Genomic DNA, 22,508 nt, shown 5'->3' with positions numbered 1-22,508 from the left:
AGCTAAGCCACAGCGCAATAGACATCAGTGAGACAGCAGCAACTGTTAACATAGATAGTGATGAATTGCAGGGAGACTCAACCAAAGTGTGTGGTCTCAGGGCAAATTCTGGTGCGTCTGCATGCAAGGTCTTGGCTGGGACGGCATCGGTGGCTGTGGGCTTTCAGTCTTGCGCCCTCCTCAGAAGGTTAGAGGTGTGCAACTTCCCCTCTGCCCCCACGAGTGACTGGAAAAAGGTAGGAATCGTTTGGACCGCCAGCCCTTGTGTATTTCCCAAGAGCCTGCTTTTCTGCGCTCCCCTGGTCAAGAGACGCCCCCCCAACTTTTATATGCTACTAACCTTCCACTGCACGAGGACAGAAGACGTGGTATGCGGGGTCACAGACACAGAATTTGGTGGTTCGCCTGGAACTAAATATGGATATATAAAGGAAACAGGCATTAACGTGAGAAACAAGCAGAGAAGCAGAGAACGCGTTCTGTTGCTGGAAGTTCTTCCTCGCCTGGCTTGCCACAGAGGCACTGCTGTGCTGCAAAGGAGCGAGTGGGGGCCTCCCTCCCGCCATTCCCCCACCTATGAGAGGCCCAGCTGCCTAAACCTGCTTTGAGCATCTATCCTACCTGTGCAGCAAATGCACAGAATGTATCAGGGACAAAGCCGGGGAAGCTTATCAGGCGCTCCCAGCTCTCCACACTAAAATGCTCCACTAGCCGCAGCGGGTTTGCTCAGCAAAATAAATCCTCTGAGTTTGCTGAGGAGGTGAGCAGCTTTTACAGTTAATCATTTCTGTTGTATAGAGGCCAGTGGGGGCCCTGGGTTTTCCAAAACTCAACCCGAAGTGCACTTTGGGAAGGATATATCTATCTATGTAGACATATATAATGGGAATGACCCCCAGAACATCAGCTGCGCTAGTCTGCTGCAGCAAAAGAGAGAGAGAGAGATGAGACAAACCGTGGCAGCTTAAAGATAAGGATGGGATTCAAAGGCCAACTTTCAGCACATCCCAAGGCTTGCGGACACCTCTGGGGATTTCTGCCTCCTGATATGGAGCCACAGACCCTACCCCTGCCTTTGAAACTCCATTTACATCCAATTCCCAGGAGACACAGGGAGAAACACCAGCCCAAAGCTTGCTTGGAAGCCCAAAGATAGTTGCAGGGTCATTTGCATTGCAAATGGTTTATTTTCAAAGGAGCTCGCCCTGATGTTGGTGGATTTATAACAGCCAGGCATTTTATGATCATCTCAGGTAAAACTCAGATTATGGAGTTCTTGACAATATGCTCAGTGAGGGTTGCTTTACTTAAACAACTTTTCCAACTTGGAATCAGCAGGCATTCAACTTTGCAGTTGATTTGCCTGTCCAGAGAACAGAACTAGATGCTCCCATGCATGCTGTTTTTCATGTGTTATGCTAAGAGGGGCTTCTTAAGCTATCATGCACTTTGCGCATCACTTATGAATGCTCTTAACGGAGAGTTTATGAATATCAGAGAGTTTTCAGAAGAGACACTGAATGTACACCGCAGCCAATGCGGGTTTTAAAACAAAGATGATCCAAAGTAAACTTGACACATGAAAGCCACACAAACTGGAGTCACTCGTCTTTACAACTGCAGAGTTGCTGTCCAAGAGGAATAGTATCCTCCACATTACAGCCACAATCCAGAAGCTCTTTGGACATGGGGGGGGGGATGCAATGGACACACCCCGCTCAAGCTTCCTCCTATCTGCAAACCCATTCACTCCTGAATTCCTCCTCCAAAACTATTTGAGCATTGCAAAAGTCCAAATGTGTGAAGCAGAGCACCCTCTTCCCTGCAAGTCCCCACTCCTGCTTTCCGCAGGAAGAAAGGGGTGGTGGTGTTAATAGACAGGATTCATTAGCATCCTTTAGTTAGACCCCCCCCAACCTCTGTTATCTCTTTTGCAGGGAGGGGTAGATAATAGCAGAGGTGCAGTGGGAACACATTTAGAGCTTGGTCTTATCCACACATTGCTCTTTCCAGGCACAGTCTACAATTGAAAGCTCCATGTCTGAGCACTTACCCCAACCTCCAATGCTTTGCCAGCAAAAACCCACTCAATCAGAGTGAGCTTCAATCTGCAGAAAACCTGAACTGAGTTTGCTTCAACTGAGCACTAAAGGTCAGGGAGGGGGGAAGCCTGGACATGGGGCATGAAAGTGCTAGACTCTGCCTGGAAAGAGCAAGGCAAAGGGTGCACATAAGCCTTCTGTCCTGGAATGAAGGGGGTTGGGACATGATCTGAAGTGTAGTCACAGATTTTGAGAGGAGTGAGCTCACGTTTTCCACCCAGCTCCATTCGATGCTTTCTGTAATACCTCTCTTCCCAATGCAATGCTGGAGAAAGATCTGGGCATGCATCTTCATCTCAGATCAAGATCTGTTCCCAATAACACACCAGGAATCTCAAACACACACACACACACACACACACACACACACACACACACACACACAGGTTCTACTGACTGGGCCCAAGCATGCCATTGCCTGTGTTTCAGCAGGACAGCTTGCCAAAAGTTGTATCCTCTGAAGCTCACTGGTTCAGCAATGTTGGTCGACTGAAGAAACCGTTGTGGTTTCACTTGCGCTTATGGAGCCTCAGATTTCAGCCTGATTCTTCACAATGTGAGCATCTTGTCTCCCGAGAAAGACAAAGTTCCTGTTGGACCAGTGTACCTGTTTCTCTATTGACCTGCTAGATTGTTTATCAGTGTACCTTTTGGCTCATGCACCTGTCTGCTACCACCTTGTCTTGCCTTTCCTCAGTCTTACCATCAGGCAATTACTTTCCTTTCGCCTTCTGCCTGTCCACTGGGGATGTGGATGTGGCTCTGTACCCTAACCCATGATACCTTAAAGACTGCCTTGAATAGGAAAGTTCATGTCTACATCAAACAACCGTACACATGCACCGAACAATTACTGTACTCCATTTATTATTATTGAACAAAAAGCACCTGAAACTCATCCGAGACAAAAGGGTAGGGGGAGAAGCACTTTGCAATTGTAAATTGCTTTTTGCCTGTACAAACTAGCAGTCTAAAATGTTTGTGCTTGCTGGACATGCACTCTCCCCCCCTCTCATTCAATCGTTTAGCACTTCTGCAGCCTGAAAGTGGATTTGGAGTGAAAACAATTGGAGAAAGTTCTCCAAACATAGGCTCAATTCTACATTCATTTTTAATGTTCCTTGTTAAATTATTCAATTTCAGGAAAGATAATGGTTCGTTAGCACAGAACCTGGAAGACAATCAAACGGGGTTTAAATCAGCAAGATTCATTATCTGAAGGCACTGCAGGGCAGTTCGCTGTTGAGGAGGCTAAACTGTGCTACTGCCTCTGTCAATAGTGCCCAAATGGTGAGCTTTAGCCCTATGCATCTTCCTGTCCCCTAATCCTGAGGTGCAATGCTGGGACCGAATGCACTGGGGGGGGGTCCCCTGGATTACTGTGAAAGAGAAACAGCTATGCTCAGTTTTGAGCTGGGGCGCCCTTACCATCCTGCAGCGTTGTGACTGCTTCCGTCTCGGCTCCAAAGTCGCTGTCTCCAATATCGTTGGTTGCTTTCAGGCGCAGCTTGTAGGAAGTAAATGGGTTGAGTCTGCAAAATGGGAAAGGGTTAACAGAATGGGGATCAGTCCTTCTCTCTGGCTATCCACAGCTGCCTGGAGCAGCTCTCCCCACAACAAATATTGTAAGCGCAGCTTGTATTACCCAGTATGTCTTCCTTTTCCTGAAGCCACGCTATTGCACCATGTTAAACTGTGGAATTTGCTTCCCCAAGAAGCAGGGATGGCCACCAATTTGGATCACTTTACAAGGGGGTGGAGGCAAATTCATGGAGAGGACTATCAATGGCTAACAGCCACAATGGCTGCATTCTATGTCAGAAGCAGTATGCCTTGGAACATCACGGCTGGCAATCGCAGGTGGGGAGTGCACCACAGTCATATTCCAGTCCTTCTTGCCTTTGGGTTTGACTGCTGCGTGGAAGAGAATGCTGGACTGGATGGGCCCCCTTTGGCCTGATCTAGCTGCAGCCAGGCTCTTTTGATCCAGTTCAGAGGCAGGAGCTGAAACCCAAACACCCCCTTTGCAGGGTTCCTGTTTCTCAAGTGCTGCTCACAAACCTCAACATGACCTTTCTTTCCCGGTGATGGTCAAATAACACCTGCCCTTGCTCCACTTGCAGGAGACAACAGTGGATTAATCCAAGGGCAAGCAGAGCAAATGGAAGAACAGATGAACAGATGATGTGGGCTCCCAGCCACAAGGATCTTGGCTAATCTAGGAGACTGTGCTCCAGGAGTGCTGCTTTTTAATCGCGGTTGTGTTTCCAACTAATAGTGTTACTCAGCTTATTTAACACAGACAGTGACAGGGGATTCCCTGCAGGCTTTCTGTGTACTCAGTGACTTTAATATATGCAAAGACTGACTTCCAGCTGAGGTGACTTCAGCAGAGCTTCCAGCATAGCCAGCGGGAGGCTCCCTTTGAGTCGCTAACAAGGTCTGCTCGGGTCCAGAGTCCCGCGTAATAGGCTTAGCTAATTAATCGGTTGAAGCCAGTTGCTGGGCTTGGTCCTGGAGGGCCAAGGAGCAATGCAGATAAGATTACCAGGGACGGAATATTCAAACGTGGTGGGATAAAACAGAGGCGTGATGGACAGTGTGTGCTAAATTGCTCTGAGCAGCCTCCGCAGGGAAAATGCTCTTAGGAACCTGGCGACACATTTGCCCCTCCTTGGATCTTGGTAAGAAGAGGGGGGGGGGAATAAAAATGAAGACGGGAGACTGGCTGCTATGCACATGCATGCTCTAGAGTTGCTGCAATCATGGAAATTGCAGAGGGATAGCAACCTGTGGGTCTGCAAGTTACATTTCTCCGTTGGATTGAACGGGGAAGTGGGAAAGGCGCAGCTGTCCTGTTAGACCGTAGGATATAGCTGCTATTTGATCACTTCTTTCACAACAGGACAGGGGTCCCCAACCTTTTTTGGGCTAGTGGATACACTGAGAATATTGAGGAAGTGCTGTGTGTACCAATCAAAAAAATGGTTGTGTGGCACAATACAAAACTAATGAGAATATAGTCACTTCCGCTCCTCCTGGAAAACCTCAGACTTGCCCTGGGAAGTCAGCTATGTCCTGGTGGTCCTGCTTGTGGAAATCACACAATATTCACACACCCACACCCAATATATACACAATGAGGATGTTGTAGTCTAATAACAACAGGGAGCTTTCCCCAAGAGCAGAAGAAAACATACAGGTTAGTCATCTCTCTCTCTCTCTCTCTCTCTCTCTCTCTCTCTCTCTCTCTCATGCACACACACACACTGCTGCACACATACAGACCACAAACACACAAATACCACTCTCTCTTTCTCAGTCACTCACTCATGCACAAACATATCACACAGACATCTCTCCCTCTGTCTCTGCCCAGGTGCGTTTCTCCCTCTTTGGGCTCGTCCATTCCACTTCTCCAAATGCAGTACAGTTCTTCATACATGTACAAATATGGTTTTGGTTTTTTACCCTTGCCAAAACTACGTTTTGCATTAAACTCGTAGTAAACAAATCTCAGAATCTGCACACACACACATGTGCGTGCGCACACACACATAGACATGTACACGACGCAACATTCATTGGGCTGTATAAGAATATAAATCCATGGCAAACCCACAACAGCAGTACCAGTAAAACAATATAGGCAAGGCCCAGCACCTCAAGATTCTTGTCCCAATATAGTTTTTTTTGGGAGGGAGGGCTGAGATGTCCTCAGTCCCATAGAATTGGTGCCTATGACTTCATGTAACAGCCCTGTAAGCACATCAGAATCAATGCTCAATAAACAGACCACCCCTGTGCCCTGCAGCCCATTATTTTGATGGTGAAAATTATTGCCTGATGAAGTAATTCCTCACACTTGAACATTTTCAAACTGCAGTGAGCTGGTAGTTTCTAATTTGATGCCAAAGATCCGCATCCCATTAGGCAGTTTCCTTTGCTGGTATGCCAATACGATTTTCAAAAGAGCCTCATTTCCTTCAGAGGGCTGTGTGTGTGTGTGTGTGTGTGTGTGTGTGTGTGTGTTATGAACAGAAAGTGGCAAGTCTCCTTGTAGGTACAGGGTGGCTTCAGCAAGCAATCACTTCAAGAATTTTAATTCCAGCACAATCTAATGAAGGCTGGATAACGCAGTTTAAACAGGGCGATGTTATCTCTCTATTCCTCAGTATGGCCATACAGATAAAATTGCCCTCATTTCATCTGAAAACAAGATAAGGAACTCACAGAGACAGAATCTCAATGCAGCAGAGGGGAATGAATATCAAGTATCGCTGCAAAAAAGGGACTTTGCAAAGGTCTGGGTTTTCCTGCATTGCTGAAGGGCTGGGCAAGGAAAGGAGGAGGAGAAGGAAAAGCCAGCCGTTTGCCAATTATCTCATGTTAAAACAATTGGAAAACAATTTGTCTGGGTTTAAAATTTCACCCTCCCCTCTGATAAAGACTTTCCACACGGAGTCCAGCTGAGAATGAGGGCTGCTGCTCCCCCCCCAAAAAAAAACAAGACTGGAGGGAGAACAGGGTGGATCTTTGCAAGCAGCCGTCATGCTACCACACCCAGGCAAAGCACAAATTTGCATGGAACTTGTTCACCTACATTGATTTGTCAGAATATTACTGCTGTAGACTAGAATCAGTAGCACTTTCTTTAAGGTTGGGATGGGGGAGCATTACACATTGCATATCTGCAGTCAACCTAAGGCTAAAGAAAAGCAATGTCTCTGTACACCACTTAACACAGTGCCACAGAATCCAGCTGCTGTCCCTTTTACTGCATCCTGTTCAATGTGAACAGAAGAAAGCAAGATTAAAATGATGAATCAGGCCAATCATCTATCTGATCCAGCATTCTGTTCTCACGGTGGCCAATCAGATGCCTGTGGGAAATCCTTAAGCAGGATCCGACCACAAGAGCCCTCTCCCCTCCTGTAGTTTCCAGCAACTGGTATTCAGATGCATTGCTGCCTCTGACCCTTGAGGCAGAGAATACCCAGTGTGCCAGTGTCTCTCCTCCGTGAATTTGCCCAATCCTAAAGCCATCCATCACACCCACCCACCTCAGGGTCCTTGTAAACCATTCAAGGGCACCTGGGATTTCAAGGTGGAGTTGGAAGAGGGGCACAGGACTGCAGATTTGTGCCAGGACTAGAACCATATGTACAAATGTAATCAATAACCTATTACTTTATTCTGGATGAGTTCTCAGAGCCACAACCCAAAACCTATTCACTCCCAGAACCACTGCATTCACTTTAGCAGGCCTGCATTAGAGCAACTGGGTGGAGGGTTGCCACTTGATCCTCTCTTTGCAAGTCAGGTCTTCAAGTATGGACAGTTCCACACCATACATGTGTCTATTCAATGCACATGACTTTCTTGAAAGAATCATAGGAACTGCAGTTTCCCCATCACAAAGCTATCATTTGCAGCACCAATAGCAAACTACAGTTACCAGGATTATTTGGGGGAAGCCATGTGTGCTGAATGTGCCTCAAATTCTGAAGCAGTGCCATTGACCTCCTTCCTACAATGATAGAGGAGTCTTTTTGGGCCTCCGAGGTCAGAAGGTGCTACCTGTGGTCAAGGTGTGCTGTGTCTCCTGCCATTTCTGGCTGTGACATTCTCTGTGGTACCTGTCAATTGCGCAGGAGGTAGCTTCATGGCTGATGGATGAAGAGTATGTTTGCCACTCGCCGCTGGGAAGCTCCTTAGTTTGCACTGTGAAGTAGCGCACCGGAGAAGACCCATCGCTCCCAGGAACCCAATGTAGCTGCAAACTTCGGGATGTCACTTCGGACTGGGGGACTTTCAGGTCACTGGGAGGAGCCGGTCGTTCTGGAATGAAATATAAAAGTTGTTATTCTTAGAAAAAAATTAAGATGGCAGGCAATAAACACAAGATCCCCAAATGCAGTGACACTGAGCCCAACTTGTTCTTCCATATGTTGTTGCATAAATGATAAAAGAGGCAATACGGCATGTTGTACACTGAAAGAAAATTTTATGAAAATGATGTACCGGTGGTATTTGACTCCCAGTAAGTTAGCAAAAAATGTATAGGACAAGTACAAATATCTGCTGGAAATGTAAAGAAAAAGAAGGTACCTTTTATCATATGTGGCAGACTTGTATGGTAATGAAAGCTTTGGAGATGATATATAATGAAATGAAAAAAATGTTTAAAACAACCTTTGTTAAAAAAACAACAACCAGAAGCTTTTTTATTAGGAATTATAGGCATCAATATTCCAAAGGAGCAGAAAATACTTTTTATGTATGGAACAACAGCTACCCGGATGCTACTAGCACAGAGATGGAAAGAAGACCAGAGAGGAATTGCAAACCAAGCTGATGGGACTATGTCAAAATGGCAAAACTGACTGGAAAACTCAGAAACCAAGAGGACAAAAACTTTATAAAAGAAAGGGGAAAATTTAGAAGTCATTTAGGAGACCACTGTAAGCAGATGGAAACACTGGCAGGATTTTGATTTCACTTGTAGTTTAACAAATACCATGGACATTATGGACTGATATAAAAGTTATATGGAGGAAGAAGGTAAAGGTACCCCTGCCCGTACAGGCCAGTCGTGTCCGACTCTAGGGTTGTGTGCCCATCTCACTTAAGAGGCCGGGGGCCAGCGCTGTCCGGAGACACTTCCGGGTCACGTGGCCAGCGTGACGAAGCTGCTCTGGCGAGCCAGCACCAGCGCAGCACACGGAAATGCCGTTGGAGGAATATGCAGTTGTAAATGTTCAAAATGGGACCCCATGGAGGGGATGGGGGGGAAGTTGCGAGATTCAGAGGAATCTCTGCATATGGATTTATATTTGGATTTTTATAACCTTGTATTTGCAAAATCAAATAAAAATGATTTTTTAAAAATGCTAGAAGAGGCAATTCTGCTCCCTGCTGAACAGCCCTTGCTTCTCTGGGCCTTGAGGAAAGCGAAAGCAAAAAGGAGGCTTCGCAAGGGTCACCAAGGTCAGAGAACACCTGTGGTTTCCACAGGTAGAATCAATGCGAGGCTGAGATGAAATGGTTGTGGAGAACTTTGCCTGAGAAAGCCCATAGCCATGGCTTGAACAGAGGCTGCATGAGACTGAAATTTCCTTATTGAACTCTGCTCCAATTTCCCAGCCTGCATAGATACTTCCACCCAGGTTTTTGCCCTCTGTTCCAATTCTCCCTCCTCCCCCAGTCGTCACTGGCGTCACGCTCCAGTCTAGCACTTAGATCCTACACCCTGCCAAGTTCAATGTGTTTTCTGCAAGCGCTGAGGTGATGCCCCAGTTTGCCAAAGGTGACGCAGGTGAGATGGAGAGGAAGGAACAGACGCCCACACTTGTAAAAGGCCAGATTCAGCTAACAGAAAGCCTGGATCAATATAACTTTTCTCCGTACCATGTTCATTCTGTTTTTATGCCAATCACAACATTATTCCAGCCCTAACACCACTCTCCCCTCGTGTTCTAAGAATGTGAGCTATTATTTCTTCTTATGAATATAACATCCCATGCCAGCCTTGGTTCAGTTCAGTTCAGTTTTTGTGTGTTTGACTCATGAAGTTCTATTCTGTTATTTGGGTTATATGGATAAAATTCAACAAAAATATTTTTTTTTTTAAAAAAGGGAAAATCTAAAACACATTCATATTTATAAAGGGCAAGGTTAAAGCATCCCACCCCATCCCACCCACTCAAGGAGGCCACAGATAATTTGAAGCCAAAGGCCTGGCGGAAAAGAAATGTTCAAGTAATGAAACAGGGCATTTTTATGAACTCCTCTTTACGATTATCTGCAACATCCCTTGTTTGTTCCCAGGCAACTCCAAAGAGCAGATTTGGGGAATGATCCGCTGCCCAAGACAACAAGGAGCCACAGCCCTCCGAGTAAACCCTGGGGAGTCAATGGCGTGCTCTTGAACTGCTTCCCTCAGTCCTAGCCAGCATGGCCAATGGTCGGGAACGATGGGAGTAGAGGTGTAGCAAGGTCAGGTGGTACCCAGTGCGGAAAATTTCTTGTCACCCCACCCCACATTCAAATTATTAAAAGAAGGAAAAATAAGATACAGTTGCAAGTGTTATTTTCTGGTTCATTTGCTGAACATTGTGAGCATAAGCAGCTTTGGCTTAGCGGCCCAGGAGGTCATCCGCGGTGCCTGCACTCCCCGGAACCCAACCATTCTTGGCGGCTGCTGTAGCCTTGGCCTCCACGCACGGGCCACTGTTTCCTTGGCAGGCTGCCACCACAGCCCAAAACACCGAACCGCTGCTGGCGGGGGGCTAAGGACGTCAGCCTCAGCAACATCAGGAAGTCAGCCTTGGCAGCATCAGCCCTTTCTTTGCCTTCGCCCCGCCCGCAGCCTGCAGCCCGCAGCCGATTGGCCAGCTGGGTTGGGGGTGGAGTGAAGGTCCCAAGGGAAGAAGGGTGGCACGCGGGACCTGGGAAGCCACACCCACTTCTCGGAGAGGAGCTTCAATAAGCTTGTTTTTAAAATACAGTGGTACCTCTGGTTGCATATGTCAGGGAGAGGCAAACGGGTAAAGAGCTAAGGGGAGAGACCAGCACTTATAGAGAGCCGAAAGAGATAATTAGTAGTCTGTCATCTGACAGCGAAGAGGAGGCAGGGAGGGGGGAGGCTGAGCCCGGAACTAGTTATTCTTTGAACAGAGGAAATCAGAGGCGGGGTTTCCGCCGACTTGCATGTTGGGCAAAAACAACAACAACAACAACAACAACAACAACGTAAAAAGAAACCAGACGAGGCATCTTTGCCGACAGGGTCGGACATGCTTTGAAACTCTGGAGATGTTCTTTTGAACTTTGTAAATAAATCAAAAAGATTGTAACTGGCAGCAAGTCTGGAGTTTTATCTATGCTGGCTTTGGCAGCACACACCTCTCACAGCATACAAGATCTGTTCCGGAGCCCCGTTCACAACATGGGCAGAATGCAACCCGTGTCTGCACATCTGCGCATGCGCAGGTCACGATTCGCCGCTTCTGTGCATGCTCGTGACATCATTTTGAGCGTCTGTGCATGTGCGAGTGACAAAACCTAGAAGTAACCCTTTCCGGTACTTCCGGGTCGCCGTGGGACACAACCTAAAAAGATTTAACCTGAAGCAAACGTAACAAGAGGTATGACTGTACTTACCCTTCAGTGGTGGCACCCGGGGCACACCGCCCCCACCCCCCCTTCCTACCCCACTGGATGGGAGTCCTGCAGAATCCCTGGAGGGCAGCTCATTCGCCACCCTGGAATAGACAGCATTAAGCTGAGGAGATTTGCCTCCCCTAGCAAAATGGACACTTCCCACATGGCTGTGTTGCACACACACACACACACACACACACACACACATGCGCCAATATCCCTGCAGTGCCATGCAGCATTTTAGGGCAAGCCCGATGAGTGAAGCAGGCAGGGACTCTTCTTGAGTCCCTGGACTTAATCACTCTGAAGCGCCAGCATTAAATAAGCCAGCCTCTCACAAGCAGCCGGGAAATCTCTGGAGGCAGCAAACGGTTAACCCTCTCACACGATGAAGGGACGCCATACTAGCGCGCTCCCACCCTGCAACCCTCTCTCCAAAGCAGCACCCATTGATTTCAACCGAAAAACTCAATAGAGTGAGGAATAATTGTTTAATTGTTTATCATGGAGCTTATCGATTCTGATTAAAATGTGTGGCATGTAATAAAGCAGGCATTGATCAGCGAAGCCACGGCGGCTCGCCTCTAAACAACTCGTTCCATCCCACCCCATTGGCTCCTGATTCCACAGCGGCTCAGGAACCTCCAGCCACTTCCCGCAAAGAAGAGTTTGTCTCCCGAGTTCCTCTCTTGCCCTGCCTCCCTGGGAATGTTTGCTGTATGGCTCAGCACCTCTCAGCAGCCCTCTATCAGCAGACGATGCCAGAAGAATAGAAAGCCATCAGCTTCAGAGAGTCCTCGGCACTGATGGCGGGAGCCTTACGGGGCGATACAAAGGTTGGCGCTTAAGTGCTCCGGGTTATTCTTTTGGAGGAAGCAAATGTTTGCTGGTCCCCCAGGGGGGTTGGATTCTCTCTTCTCATGTGTGTACCTTAAAGCAGGAAGCAGGGCTGCATCTTGCATTCTCTCCCTCTCCCTCATGAAATCTATATACTCTTTGATGGTAGGAAAAAAACCCCTCAAAGCGGTTCGCAAAAATGATAAAACAATAAAATTTATCACTAAAAAATTGCAAGCGGCCATAGTTTAAAACATATAGAAAGTTTAGACCACAATAGAACAGACTAAAATACATTAAAATGCATGCAAACTTTCTAAACTTCTGGGTAAAAAGGTAAAGGTAAAGGGACCCCTGACCATTAGGTCCAGTCGTGACCGACTCTGGGTTGCGGCGCTCATCTCACTTTACTGGCCGAGGGAGCCGGCGAACAGCTTCCGGGTCATGTGGCCAGCATGACTAAGCTGCTTCTAGTGAACCAGAGCAGCGCACGGAAACGCCGTTTACCGTATTTTTTGCTCTATAAGACTCACTTTGTCCCTCCTAAAAAGTAAGGGGAAATGTGTATGCGTCTTATGGAGCAAATGCAGGCTGCGCAGCTATCCCAGAAGCAAGAACAGCAAGAAGGATTGCTGCTTTCACTGCGCAGCAATCCCTCTTGCTGTTCTGGCTTCTGAGATTCAGAATATTTTTTTTCTTGTTTTCCTCTTCCAAAAACTAGGTGCATCTTGTGGTCTGGTGCGTATTATAGAGCAAAAAATATGGTACGTTCCTGCCGGAGCAGTACCTATTTATCTACTTGCCCTTTGACGTGCTTTCGAACTGCTAGGTTGGCAGGAGCTGGGACAGAGCAATGGGAGCTCACCCCATTACAGGGATTCGAACTGCCGACCTTCTGATCAGCAAGTCCTAGACTCTGTGTTTTAACCCACAGCGCCACCCGTGTCCTGAGCTTTTGAGTAGGCTTGTCTAAAAAAAGAATTCCATGAAGGCACCTGCCTGATATCAATTGGCAGGGAGTTCCAAAGTGCTGGTGCTGACACACTAAATAATCTAGTTCTTTGAAATAATGTGGGGGGTATTATGTGGCACCTGTAAAAGTGCCAACTCCACTGATCAAAGAAGTTGAGTGGGCACAGATGGGGGAAGGTGATCTTGTAGGTAAACGGGTCCCAGGTTGTTAAGGAGTTTATATGCTAATAGCATATAATTTGGCCCAGAAGCAATTAAGCAACCGGAGCAGATATCTGAGCCCAGGAGTTATATGTTGACAATGCCTCACTCCCGTCAGCAATCGTGCTGCAGCATCCTGCACTCACTGTAACTTCCAGATCAAGGAAAGCAAGACTTCCAGTCCTTTTCTTCGTGATGATTTCAAAAACCTCCCACACTGCCCCATAAGCTCCAAAGCTGCTAGTAGGAAATGGTACCAGCCCACAGGAGTTTAGGCAATCCCAAGAACAATTATTTCTGGCAGGTGAGGCCAACAATAACCCCCCACCAAGCAGAGAGTCTATGAAAGGGACTGAAGCTGGGAGATCCCGAATGCCAAGTGTATCCTCAGCTCATGACCTGCAGTCCCCCTTCAGTGTTGTTTTTTTAAGGGCACAAAGTCTGTCTATTGTCCCTCCTTCAAACAGGGCGAGAAAAAGTGATTTCTTGTTAGCAGCAGGGATTGCCATGCAGAATCTCGCAGCTCCACTCCGGGCAGGCTGCATCGAAAGCCTAAAGGGCATCTCTGTAACACTGAAATCCATAGGATTATAGAAATCCAGGGCTGCTTTGGTCTTAACAAGTGCACTGGGCTATAAGGAGCTCAGGACATGCTTTGTATTTCTACATAACCGATTGACACATAGGTTCCTAAAGGAGCTTAAAGGATTACAGAGGTGCCCAATTCCCAGTCCAATGTGAATGAAATTTAAATTTTGGAGTGTCTAACTCCCAAGTGCTCCACCCCAATTTTAGGGTGGAAAAAGTGAGATGCTGATCATAGGGTTGTCATCAGAAACACCAACCCCACGTCCAGTTTCTCATCCCCTGCAAAGGGAAAACAGGGCAGGATGTGGTCACATCCATACGCACAGCCCAGCCACAGCAGCACCCTAGAATATGGAACAGGGGAGGGGAAATAAACGCTTTTACGTTGTCATCACCTTACAAAACATGACAGAGAGAAGAAAAAGGGACTGGATGCAGAGCTGCCATTTTGCGTGGCAAGACTGTGACCCGCATCCTTTCCAGTTTTGCTCAAATGTGACAGTAAAACAAGAGCCACGCCACACGATATGGAAAGATGCTGGTTTATCCTGCAAACCTATTTCCGAGATCCTCCGTCAACTGTGCCTCCCTGGCTCATCCTCATCTCGTGTCTGTGCTTGCCTTTAGATGTTAGGCCATTTGCCATTCTAATGAAAGACCAGCTCCATCAGGCCTACTCTCCCCTCAGCTGTCACCTGGCAGAACCTATTCCACCCAGCTGCCTCCGTGGGAGAGATGAGAAGCAGGGCTCATTCATCAGCCTTGCTCTCTCAGGCACCCCCTGACCCTGCCCACCTGGTCATTACAAATGCTACTATTAAAGTAGTGGTGCCTGAGTTTGCTTTCTTCCTCTCCCCTCCCTGTCCCTTTCCCCTTGCATGTTGCACTTTAAGATTGTAAGCCTGAGGGCAGGGCTGTCTTGTTTTAATTTATTGCAAGTAAGCTACTGGGAGCCCTTTTAGCTGAAAAGTGGGGCACAAATGCTTCTATATGGACGCTGCTGGGGAGGTGCGAAGTAAAAACGTATGAGTTTTATTTCCAAGTACCCTCCCTGCACTTAAATGCATAGCTGTACAGCAAACCTCGCGCGTAGTTGCCCCCTAATTTTAGTACATGCACGGTCAATTTGTGTTTTTATGCCATCCAGTTCTTAGGAACCTAACTACTTTTCTCTCTGATTGCTCAGCAGGGTGTGATGTAGGCAGGACACAAGGCCATATATTAGGGGGGAAGGCTGTATTTTATACAGCGGCTCTTGTATTCAGAGAACCCTAAGTGCTTAACAGTAATGGGGCCCATTGTTATTGCTACAAGAGAGAAGGAAATTATGTGATGCAGCTATTAGGCACACAGCAGTGTCTCTCACATAGTTTTGTTAAATTAGCTTTATCTTGGACAGGGAAGGGAAAGATGCTTTCCAGAACAAGAGTACTCTCCTTTCTATTCTATGGAAGAGTGTCTATTTGGGGAAGGGGGGGGGGATGCTCACATGGATAGGCTTAAAGAGAACCGGATACTGCTCATTCAGAGATGCCTGACAGATGCAGATGGTTGTAAATGCCCGAGATTTCAGGGCATTTCACCAGGATCGCACAGGGCTTGGAGGTTGCAGCAGATGTGGCAGCAGACGTGGTTAGGAACTGGTGGGCCATCGGACTTAATTGGTGCTATATATGATTTGAAGTACGTACCCCTCCCTGCCCCTCCATTTGGCATGTTACAGTGCTATGTGCTGTCAATATTGCCTGCAAGGGGGTTTGATCCCCATCTGCTCACTGATTGTTTGCAAACAAATGGTTTTATTACAAAAGGCACCGTATATCTCCAGCATGGCCTACTTGCAAATAAGCTGACCCTCTAAAAGGCAACCCTGCAAGGTTAAGTGCATGGAATGGGTTGAGCCACAGAGGTCCAGGTTACTTCCTGGAACCTCTTAACCCTTCTATCCCAAATTGATCAATGAGATCACCTGCAGGAGCATCAATGGTTGTTCCCTGAGTTGGTGAGGACCATTGGACAACAACAGGAAACAAAGTGTCATGACTGCAACACCCCCCCCTCCCCGCAGCTGCTGCCATTACCTCTCTTTTCCGTGGTGATGACTGTGGCTTCCAGAGGCTCCCCCCAGCCCTGCCGGGTCTTGGCAGACGCTCGGAAGATGTATGCTGACTCAGGGAGGAGATCTGTCGCCACAAACTGCCTGACGGTGGAGCCAACTTCAACGGTGGTGAACTTGTTTGGGCTGCTGGTTGCCAGACGGTAGGCGATTTGATAGCCTGAACGCAGAACAATGACAAGAAGAACACGGAGAGGTTAGTTTCCCCAGTCTTTCAGTAGAGGGAAAGAGCCAAGACTATTAGTACATCCTAATTACTTATTTATTTGAATGCAAAACAATGGAATTTGCTTCTTTTAGTGTTTACCAGCTGAGCTTTAGAACACACACGCCCTCCTCCAACCGCCCGCCCAATGCAGTGTATTATCTGGGAAATTACTGGCTTGGTGATGAATGGAAAAGCCCTTCTGAGTGATAATCCACCATGAAATTTGTTTCACATTTCATTCTTTAAAAGAGCGAGATACGAGAACAGTTTCATCTTCCTCGAGCATATTGATGTGCTGTGAAAATGCCACCGATACCAAACAAAAGTAGACACATACACACACAGAGCGGATTTTGACAAGGCAAGGATGCTCGAGGAAATATATCAGCCTCTCCTTACCTCAAACCCCCAGAGAAGGAGGAGAAGGCTCTGGGACTGAGCAGGGGATCTCAGCAGCCCTTCAAATAACAGGTGCCTGGGTGAGATGAAGACCTTTAGAGGCCCTAAACACAGACAAGATTTTTGTGCCCAATGTACATTTTCAGAGTTCTTTCAGTAGAAAGACCCACAGCTCTCATTACACAGTCTGAGGGACAATCAAGCAAAGTGGCTGAAGCAGGCAGTGGTGTGTGTATGGGGGGTATTTTATTTGCTTGCTCAGCACTCAAGCTTTCTTCCACCATGGTGATGAAGGCAGTGCATATAAAGATCCCAGGGGATCTTCCAATCACCTACCAGACCCAGACTGGCTTATATTGGGGGCAGTGGCGTAGCGTGGGTTGTCAGCACCCGGGGCAAGGCAAGTAATTTGCACCCCCTAACCCGTGGATTCGCGCCCCCTAACCTGTGGATTTGCGCCCCCTAACCCTAACCCCCAGATGTTGCGCCCGGTGCGGCCGGCCCCCCCTGCACCCCCATGCTACGCCACTGATTGGGGGTGGAGCGGGCTGCATTATACACCAATGAGAGGATGCCCAGGGGCATGAGAGAATAGCCATAGCATCACAAATAAAGTCTATTGATTGATTGACCATCTTGGTCGCCCTCCTCTGCATACATTCCAGCTTCTCAATGTCCTCCTTAAACTGGAGAGTCCAGAACAGGTCAATGGTCCAGAACAGGTCAATGGTCCAGAACAGGTCAATGGTCTGGAAACTAAGCCTTAGGAGGAATAGTTGAAGGAGCTATGTTTAGCCTGGATAAAAGGAGACTGGGAGGAACCTGTCACATGGGAGATGGAGCAAGCTGGAGGTTTTTAAACAGAGGTTGGATGGCCATCTGTCAGGGATTCTATAGCTGTGGTTCCTACCTTGTGGGAGGGTTGGACTCAATGACCCTTGGAGTCCCTTCCACCTCTACAATCCTACTATTCTATGAGTCCAAGTATCTGCATCAGCGTAGCATCCAACAACACCTCATGAGCTACTCGTTGGAGGATGCACCAACTGCTCAAGCTCATTCTGCAAACACCTGCCAACATGCCAGCCTCGCTTTCTTCTGCAGCTCATGACAAACCCAGTCCAGCTGTTGAGCTCCAAAATCAATTTCTGTCTGGGATGGCAGGGATGGTTTTGCTCCTAGCGAGAGCAGTTAAATGCTCCATCAAGTTACATGGTGGGGAGCATGGAGAACAGCAGCCAAATAAACCCCAAACAGAAGCAGCTGGTCTTGACTGTGACAGACATCTGCTAGCCCTCTGACTGTCCTTTGAACTCCAGAGTTCTGCAGAAACATGAAACTGATGCCCATCCCCTCCGTGGAACTTGATATCCCTGCTGCGGTCTGGAGATTCGCCAAATTTCAACTGCAATGAAAGAAAGGGAAAGTGGAAGCAAGAGAGCATCCTTCATGGATGGAGAACAGCAGAAGGATGCTGGTGAAAGGAAAGGCTGGATGGACAGCATGCATCTCCTGCTGAAGAGTAGCATCGATGACTGAGGCAAGGCGAGAGGTAATAAAAGAGGATTTGGAATGTACTTTGTAGAGCCAATTTCATCCATACTATGTATTCTCATGCAGGCTTTGTAGCTTAATTGGGATACAGATGGTGGTAATTGTGTGCAGTGGGGCTAGTGATGCTTTTGCAGATATCCAGTCCTCTCCCTATATGTCATTGTCTTTCCCCACCACCACCCTGGAGGAAAGAGGATAATTTGTGGCAGCTGAATGAGAAAATGGATGCTTCTTTTGTTTCCCCAGTCAAAGTGTCATTGTGAGTCACGTCTCATATACTTTGCTGCTTCAGAGGCGCCAGAGGAGAAGACCATGTTTCATTGATACTCAAATTGCAGCAGACAAGAGTTGAGAGCAAGCCCAGTGGCTGAGGCCCATTTTGGAACTATGAAATGCACAGATGAGAGATTAGAAGAGCAATATAGATTTTCAAACTTGGCTCTGTAAAATCAAGGACCTAAAGTGGGTTGTTGCTTTGCCAGAGCACCTGAACCACGCGTGGGAGCCAGGAAGGGTTACGAGGCGAGAACAACCAGAATCAAAACAGAGATGGGTATATGGTTCATTTTCAAACAAGCATAAACGACTCTGCCCTTAATGACCAAAAACAAATTATTATGAAAAGATCAAAAGCTCCAACGTAGCAACTTAAAAAGCTAAAAAACCCTTAAGAAAAGTGCAAATGTTTCTAATGTTGCCCTTATATTGTTACATGTCACCCCAATCTCTGAGTGGCTTAGAGACTCCAGGGGCCCCAAGTGTTTTTCCCAGAGTTTGGTTTCCTTGGAACGAAGGTCAATGAAGACTGTGGCGTCTTTAGGATATATGGTTTTATTTATGCATATATGCAACCTGAGCATAGGATGCAGGGGCCCACAGCATTAACAGCGAAACAGATTTTTGCTTCCCCATTAGGATTGTCTCTGTTCTCCAGCTTCTAGCATCATTCCACATACACACAGACACACAACTCTGGCTATTGTTCTTTTAACAAGAATCATGTGGCATCCAGCCAGGTGAGGAGAGTGGAGGGAATTGTCTAACCCCCACTTTCCTGGAGAGCAACATCACTTAGTTGTAGCTCTTGCAACCTAGCTCATTCTTTGGGATACAGATGAGGGCCCTCAACTGGCCAGGCAAAGCCATCATCTTAACTGGTTTGGCAGGTTCTGCAGCCTATCTACTAGATTCTAGCCTTTACTAGATACAGAATCACAGGCCTGGAATGGATGCAAATATATCATCCAGACTGACCTCCCCCAAACTCATAATCATATATAGCTTTTGTTTAAATTGCTGCTATTTATTTATATAATTCCTGCCCCACCTTTTAGGCCAAGACCAAGCAAACACTAATGTTCAGAACAGGAACTAAACTGGAATGAGCAACTGACACCCACCCACCCAATCTATAAGAAAGGAATAGGCTCCAATTTTAAACCAATGCACATTTATTGCACAAGTAACTTAGATCCTGCCCAAACCTCTTCTGAAACCTGGATATTTTCTTGCTTCAGCATGACTTGTATTTAAAAATACCGGCTTTACATTCTATGTAAGAAATTGGCAGTTGACCTAGAGAGGAGCGAAAGGATTCATCCCATTCTTTGATCTGTTTGGAATCTGCATCATGTTAACAGGAACATTAGATGAACATTGTACCAGCTGGGTGCTGTTAGGCATTCACATTAAAAAGAGTCAATCTTCAGAGATCATTAACTACGCTCAGCTCGTATAGCAACCAGAAAGAGAGAGAGAGAGACTCAATTCTGAATCTATTTAGTTTTACCCTTTGCAAATGTTATGTAGCCTGCCCAGGTATGTGTATCTCACAAGGCACAATGTGAAATCTAGGCCCAATTTAACAAATGCTACAGCACTTTATTTAACTATTTTTAAAGCTTTGGAAAAGAGATCACACCGAGGGAGGTGCCAAAGGGGTGTGCTCTGACCTTTTCCAGTTTCTGTACACATGCAGAAAGCAGAACGAAAAGGCGCAGCAAGATTCAGACGGGATAAAATAGGCTGAAGGAAGCAAGGGTCGGGCGAGAAAGACACTGTCATGTGTAGGAAGCCGCGAGGAGTGCAAATGTTGGAGAAGAAATTAAAGTAAGCACTGAATCAAAACAAAAGCCTTAAGGGGAAACACAAAACATTACGAGGAAACCAACCCCAGTCCATAAAGTTATTAGAGTAAGTACACATGCTATCAAGAGCAAACTGTTTTGATCTGTTTCATTTCTTGCTCTGTTCCCCTTCAACTATAATGTCAAGTCAAGCATGTACAGGATTGATACAGCGGCATATTCAGCTATTAGTGCATTCAAACACTCGTTCAGCTGGTTGATTATAAGCATCGGCTTGGATTCTCTCAGCAAACGGCACCATCCATGCCCTCTACACGCATGGCTCTGTGTGTAAGGGATGGAGATTCCTACTGGGATCCACTTGAGATTCTTTCCCACTCTTGTCACCACTCAATGGAAGACATCCCTGATCTCACGTAAAAGGATTCAGTGTGTGGCCAAACTCACAATATTGTCGCACGCCACTCCAAACTCCGAGTGGCAAAAGACTTCAGGGGTGCCTGCCATTTTCCAGGGTTCGTTTTCCTTGAAATGAAGGTCAGTGGAGGCTATGGTATCTTTAGGATACAGTGGTACCTCGGGTTAAGTACTTAATTCGTTCCGAAGGTCCGTTCTTAACCTGAAAACGTTCTGAACCTGAAGCACCACTTTAGCTAATGGGGCCTCCTGCTGCTGCCGCGCCACCGGAGCACGATTTCTGTTCTCATCCTGAAGCAAAGTTCTTAACCCGAGGTAATATTTCTGGGTTAGCAGAGTCTGTAACCTGAAGCGTATGTAACCCGAGGCACCACTGTATATGGTTTTGTTTACACATACACACAACCTGAGCACAGGATGGAGGGGGCTCACAGCATTAAAAACCAAACACATTTGCCTTTCCAGGGATGCTCCAAGTCACCACTTTGGGTTCAGCACAGAGCAAGCATGTCTCTGATTCTCCAGCCACCAGAACCAGCCAAAACTCTCCCTCACACACAGTACCCCTTGGCTTATTATTCTCCATCCTAGGATGACATGGCATCCAGCCAGGTGAACTGGGAAAAGGCCCACCCATTTATCTCTATAGCAACAGAGCAACCTCTTTGGACATGAAAATGGCAGTACTTAACTGCCCAGCCAAGGTTAGCAAAGAATTGGTTTGGCTGGTTCACCAGGTTTGCTCTTATGCATTCTTTCCCCGCTCCCAAAATTGTAAAAATATAACAGCCACCACTGTCCCCTTCCTTCACCTGCTCACCTCCAGGGCACGGAAGGGAAAATGTGGCAGCAGGAGGAGATTGGGGCAGGGAGAGAAGTGAGCTGGAATTCTGGATGCTGCCCATATGAATCAGCAGAACTGGAAGTATCTAAATTCTTGCATAAGTATTTCTAGGGCTTTCCTTGCCAGGCAGTTTTTCATCATTATCATTTATTTCCCCAAACATTAGAGTCTTTCTATGCCTTGAAAAAGTATTGCTGTTGCAACCTCATAACATATCCAGGCTCCATTCTATGCTGAGTCTATTCCTCTATTTTTTTATTGTGATGTTCTTTACTACGTTCAGCAATCTTTTGAATTCTGTTTTATACTGAGTTTCTACTCCTCATGTCTTAATGGCCTTTAAAATGCTTGCTGCATTTATTGCTATGTTGCTTCTGTAGCCCCAGGGCATACATTAATTTCTCTTTGAACACTTTCCATTTACCTCTATCGATTTCTCTCATTTGATTTCACCCAAGCAGTTTCCCCAGTCTTTGCTTCTTTTTTGTTGCAGAATTTTCCCATGGAATGATCTCACTTCTGCATTATTGCCATGTCTGGAGACTGCTTCGCACAACCATTGTTTTGAGCTGATTTTTCAATCCATGCTCTGCTCCAAGTACAGACTTCACATTTATGTACAGTGGTACCCCGCAAGACGGAAAACCCGCTAGACGAAAGGGTTTTCCGTTTTGGAGGCGCTTCGCAAAACGAATTTCCCTATGGGCTTGCTTCGCAAGACGAAAGCCCATAGGGAAATCTCCGGGACAGCGGGGAAGCGCAGCGCGTCTTCCCCACTGTCCTCGGACCTCCTCCCACTGCCCGGCATCGGAACGAAGCCCCGAAGCCGGGCGGCGGGGCGGGAACGCCTCCTCCCGCCGCCCGGCATCGGAACAAAGCCCCGATGCGGGGCGGGAACGCCTCCTCCCGCCGCCCGGCATCGGAACGAAGCCCCGATGCCGGGCGGCGGGGCGGGAATGCCTTCTCCCGCCGCCCGGCTTCGGATGGCTTTCCTGAAGACTTGGGGTGGGAGGAGGGT

At 47.1% G+C, this 22,508-nt stretch overlaps 1 protein-coding gene across 6 annotated transcripts in view; it reads right to left on the bottom strand.

The window, feature by feature from the left end:
* The window catches only part of SDK1 (sidekick cell adhesion molecule 1), a 588,002-nt gene that overhangs the window by 77,183 nt on the left and 488,311 nt on the right, over nt 1–22,508 (bottom strand). For all 6 annotated transcript variants that reach the window (XM_077918733.1, XM_028706986.2, XM_077918736.1 and 3 more), the window contains exons 30-33: nt 15,947–16,141; nt 7,742–7,943; nt 3,531–3,634; nt 341–411 (exon numbers count right to left, since the gene is read on the bottom strand). In XM_077918733.1, the coding sequence (XP_077774859.1) occupies nt 341–411; nt 3,531–3,634; nt 7,742–7,943; nt 15,947–16,141 (572 nt within the window). The remainder of the gene's footprint in view (nt 1–340; nt 412–3,530; nt 3,635–7,741; nt 7,944–15,946; nt 16,142–22,508) is intronic.

This window comes from Podarcis muralis, chromosome 14 (assembly GCF_964188315.1).
Source record: "Podarcis muralis chromosome 14, rPodMur119.hap1.1, whole genome shotgun sequence".
In the NCBI taxonomy this organism is placed as follows: domain Eukaryota; kingdom Metazoa; phylum Chordata; class Lepidosauria; order Squamata; family Lacertidae; genus Podarcis; species Podarcis muralis.
Note: the sequence above shows the minus strand (reverse complement) of the source record. Positions and strands in the feature narration are given on the sequence as shown.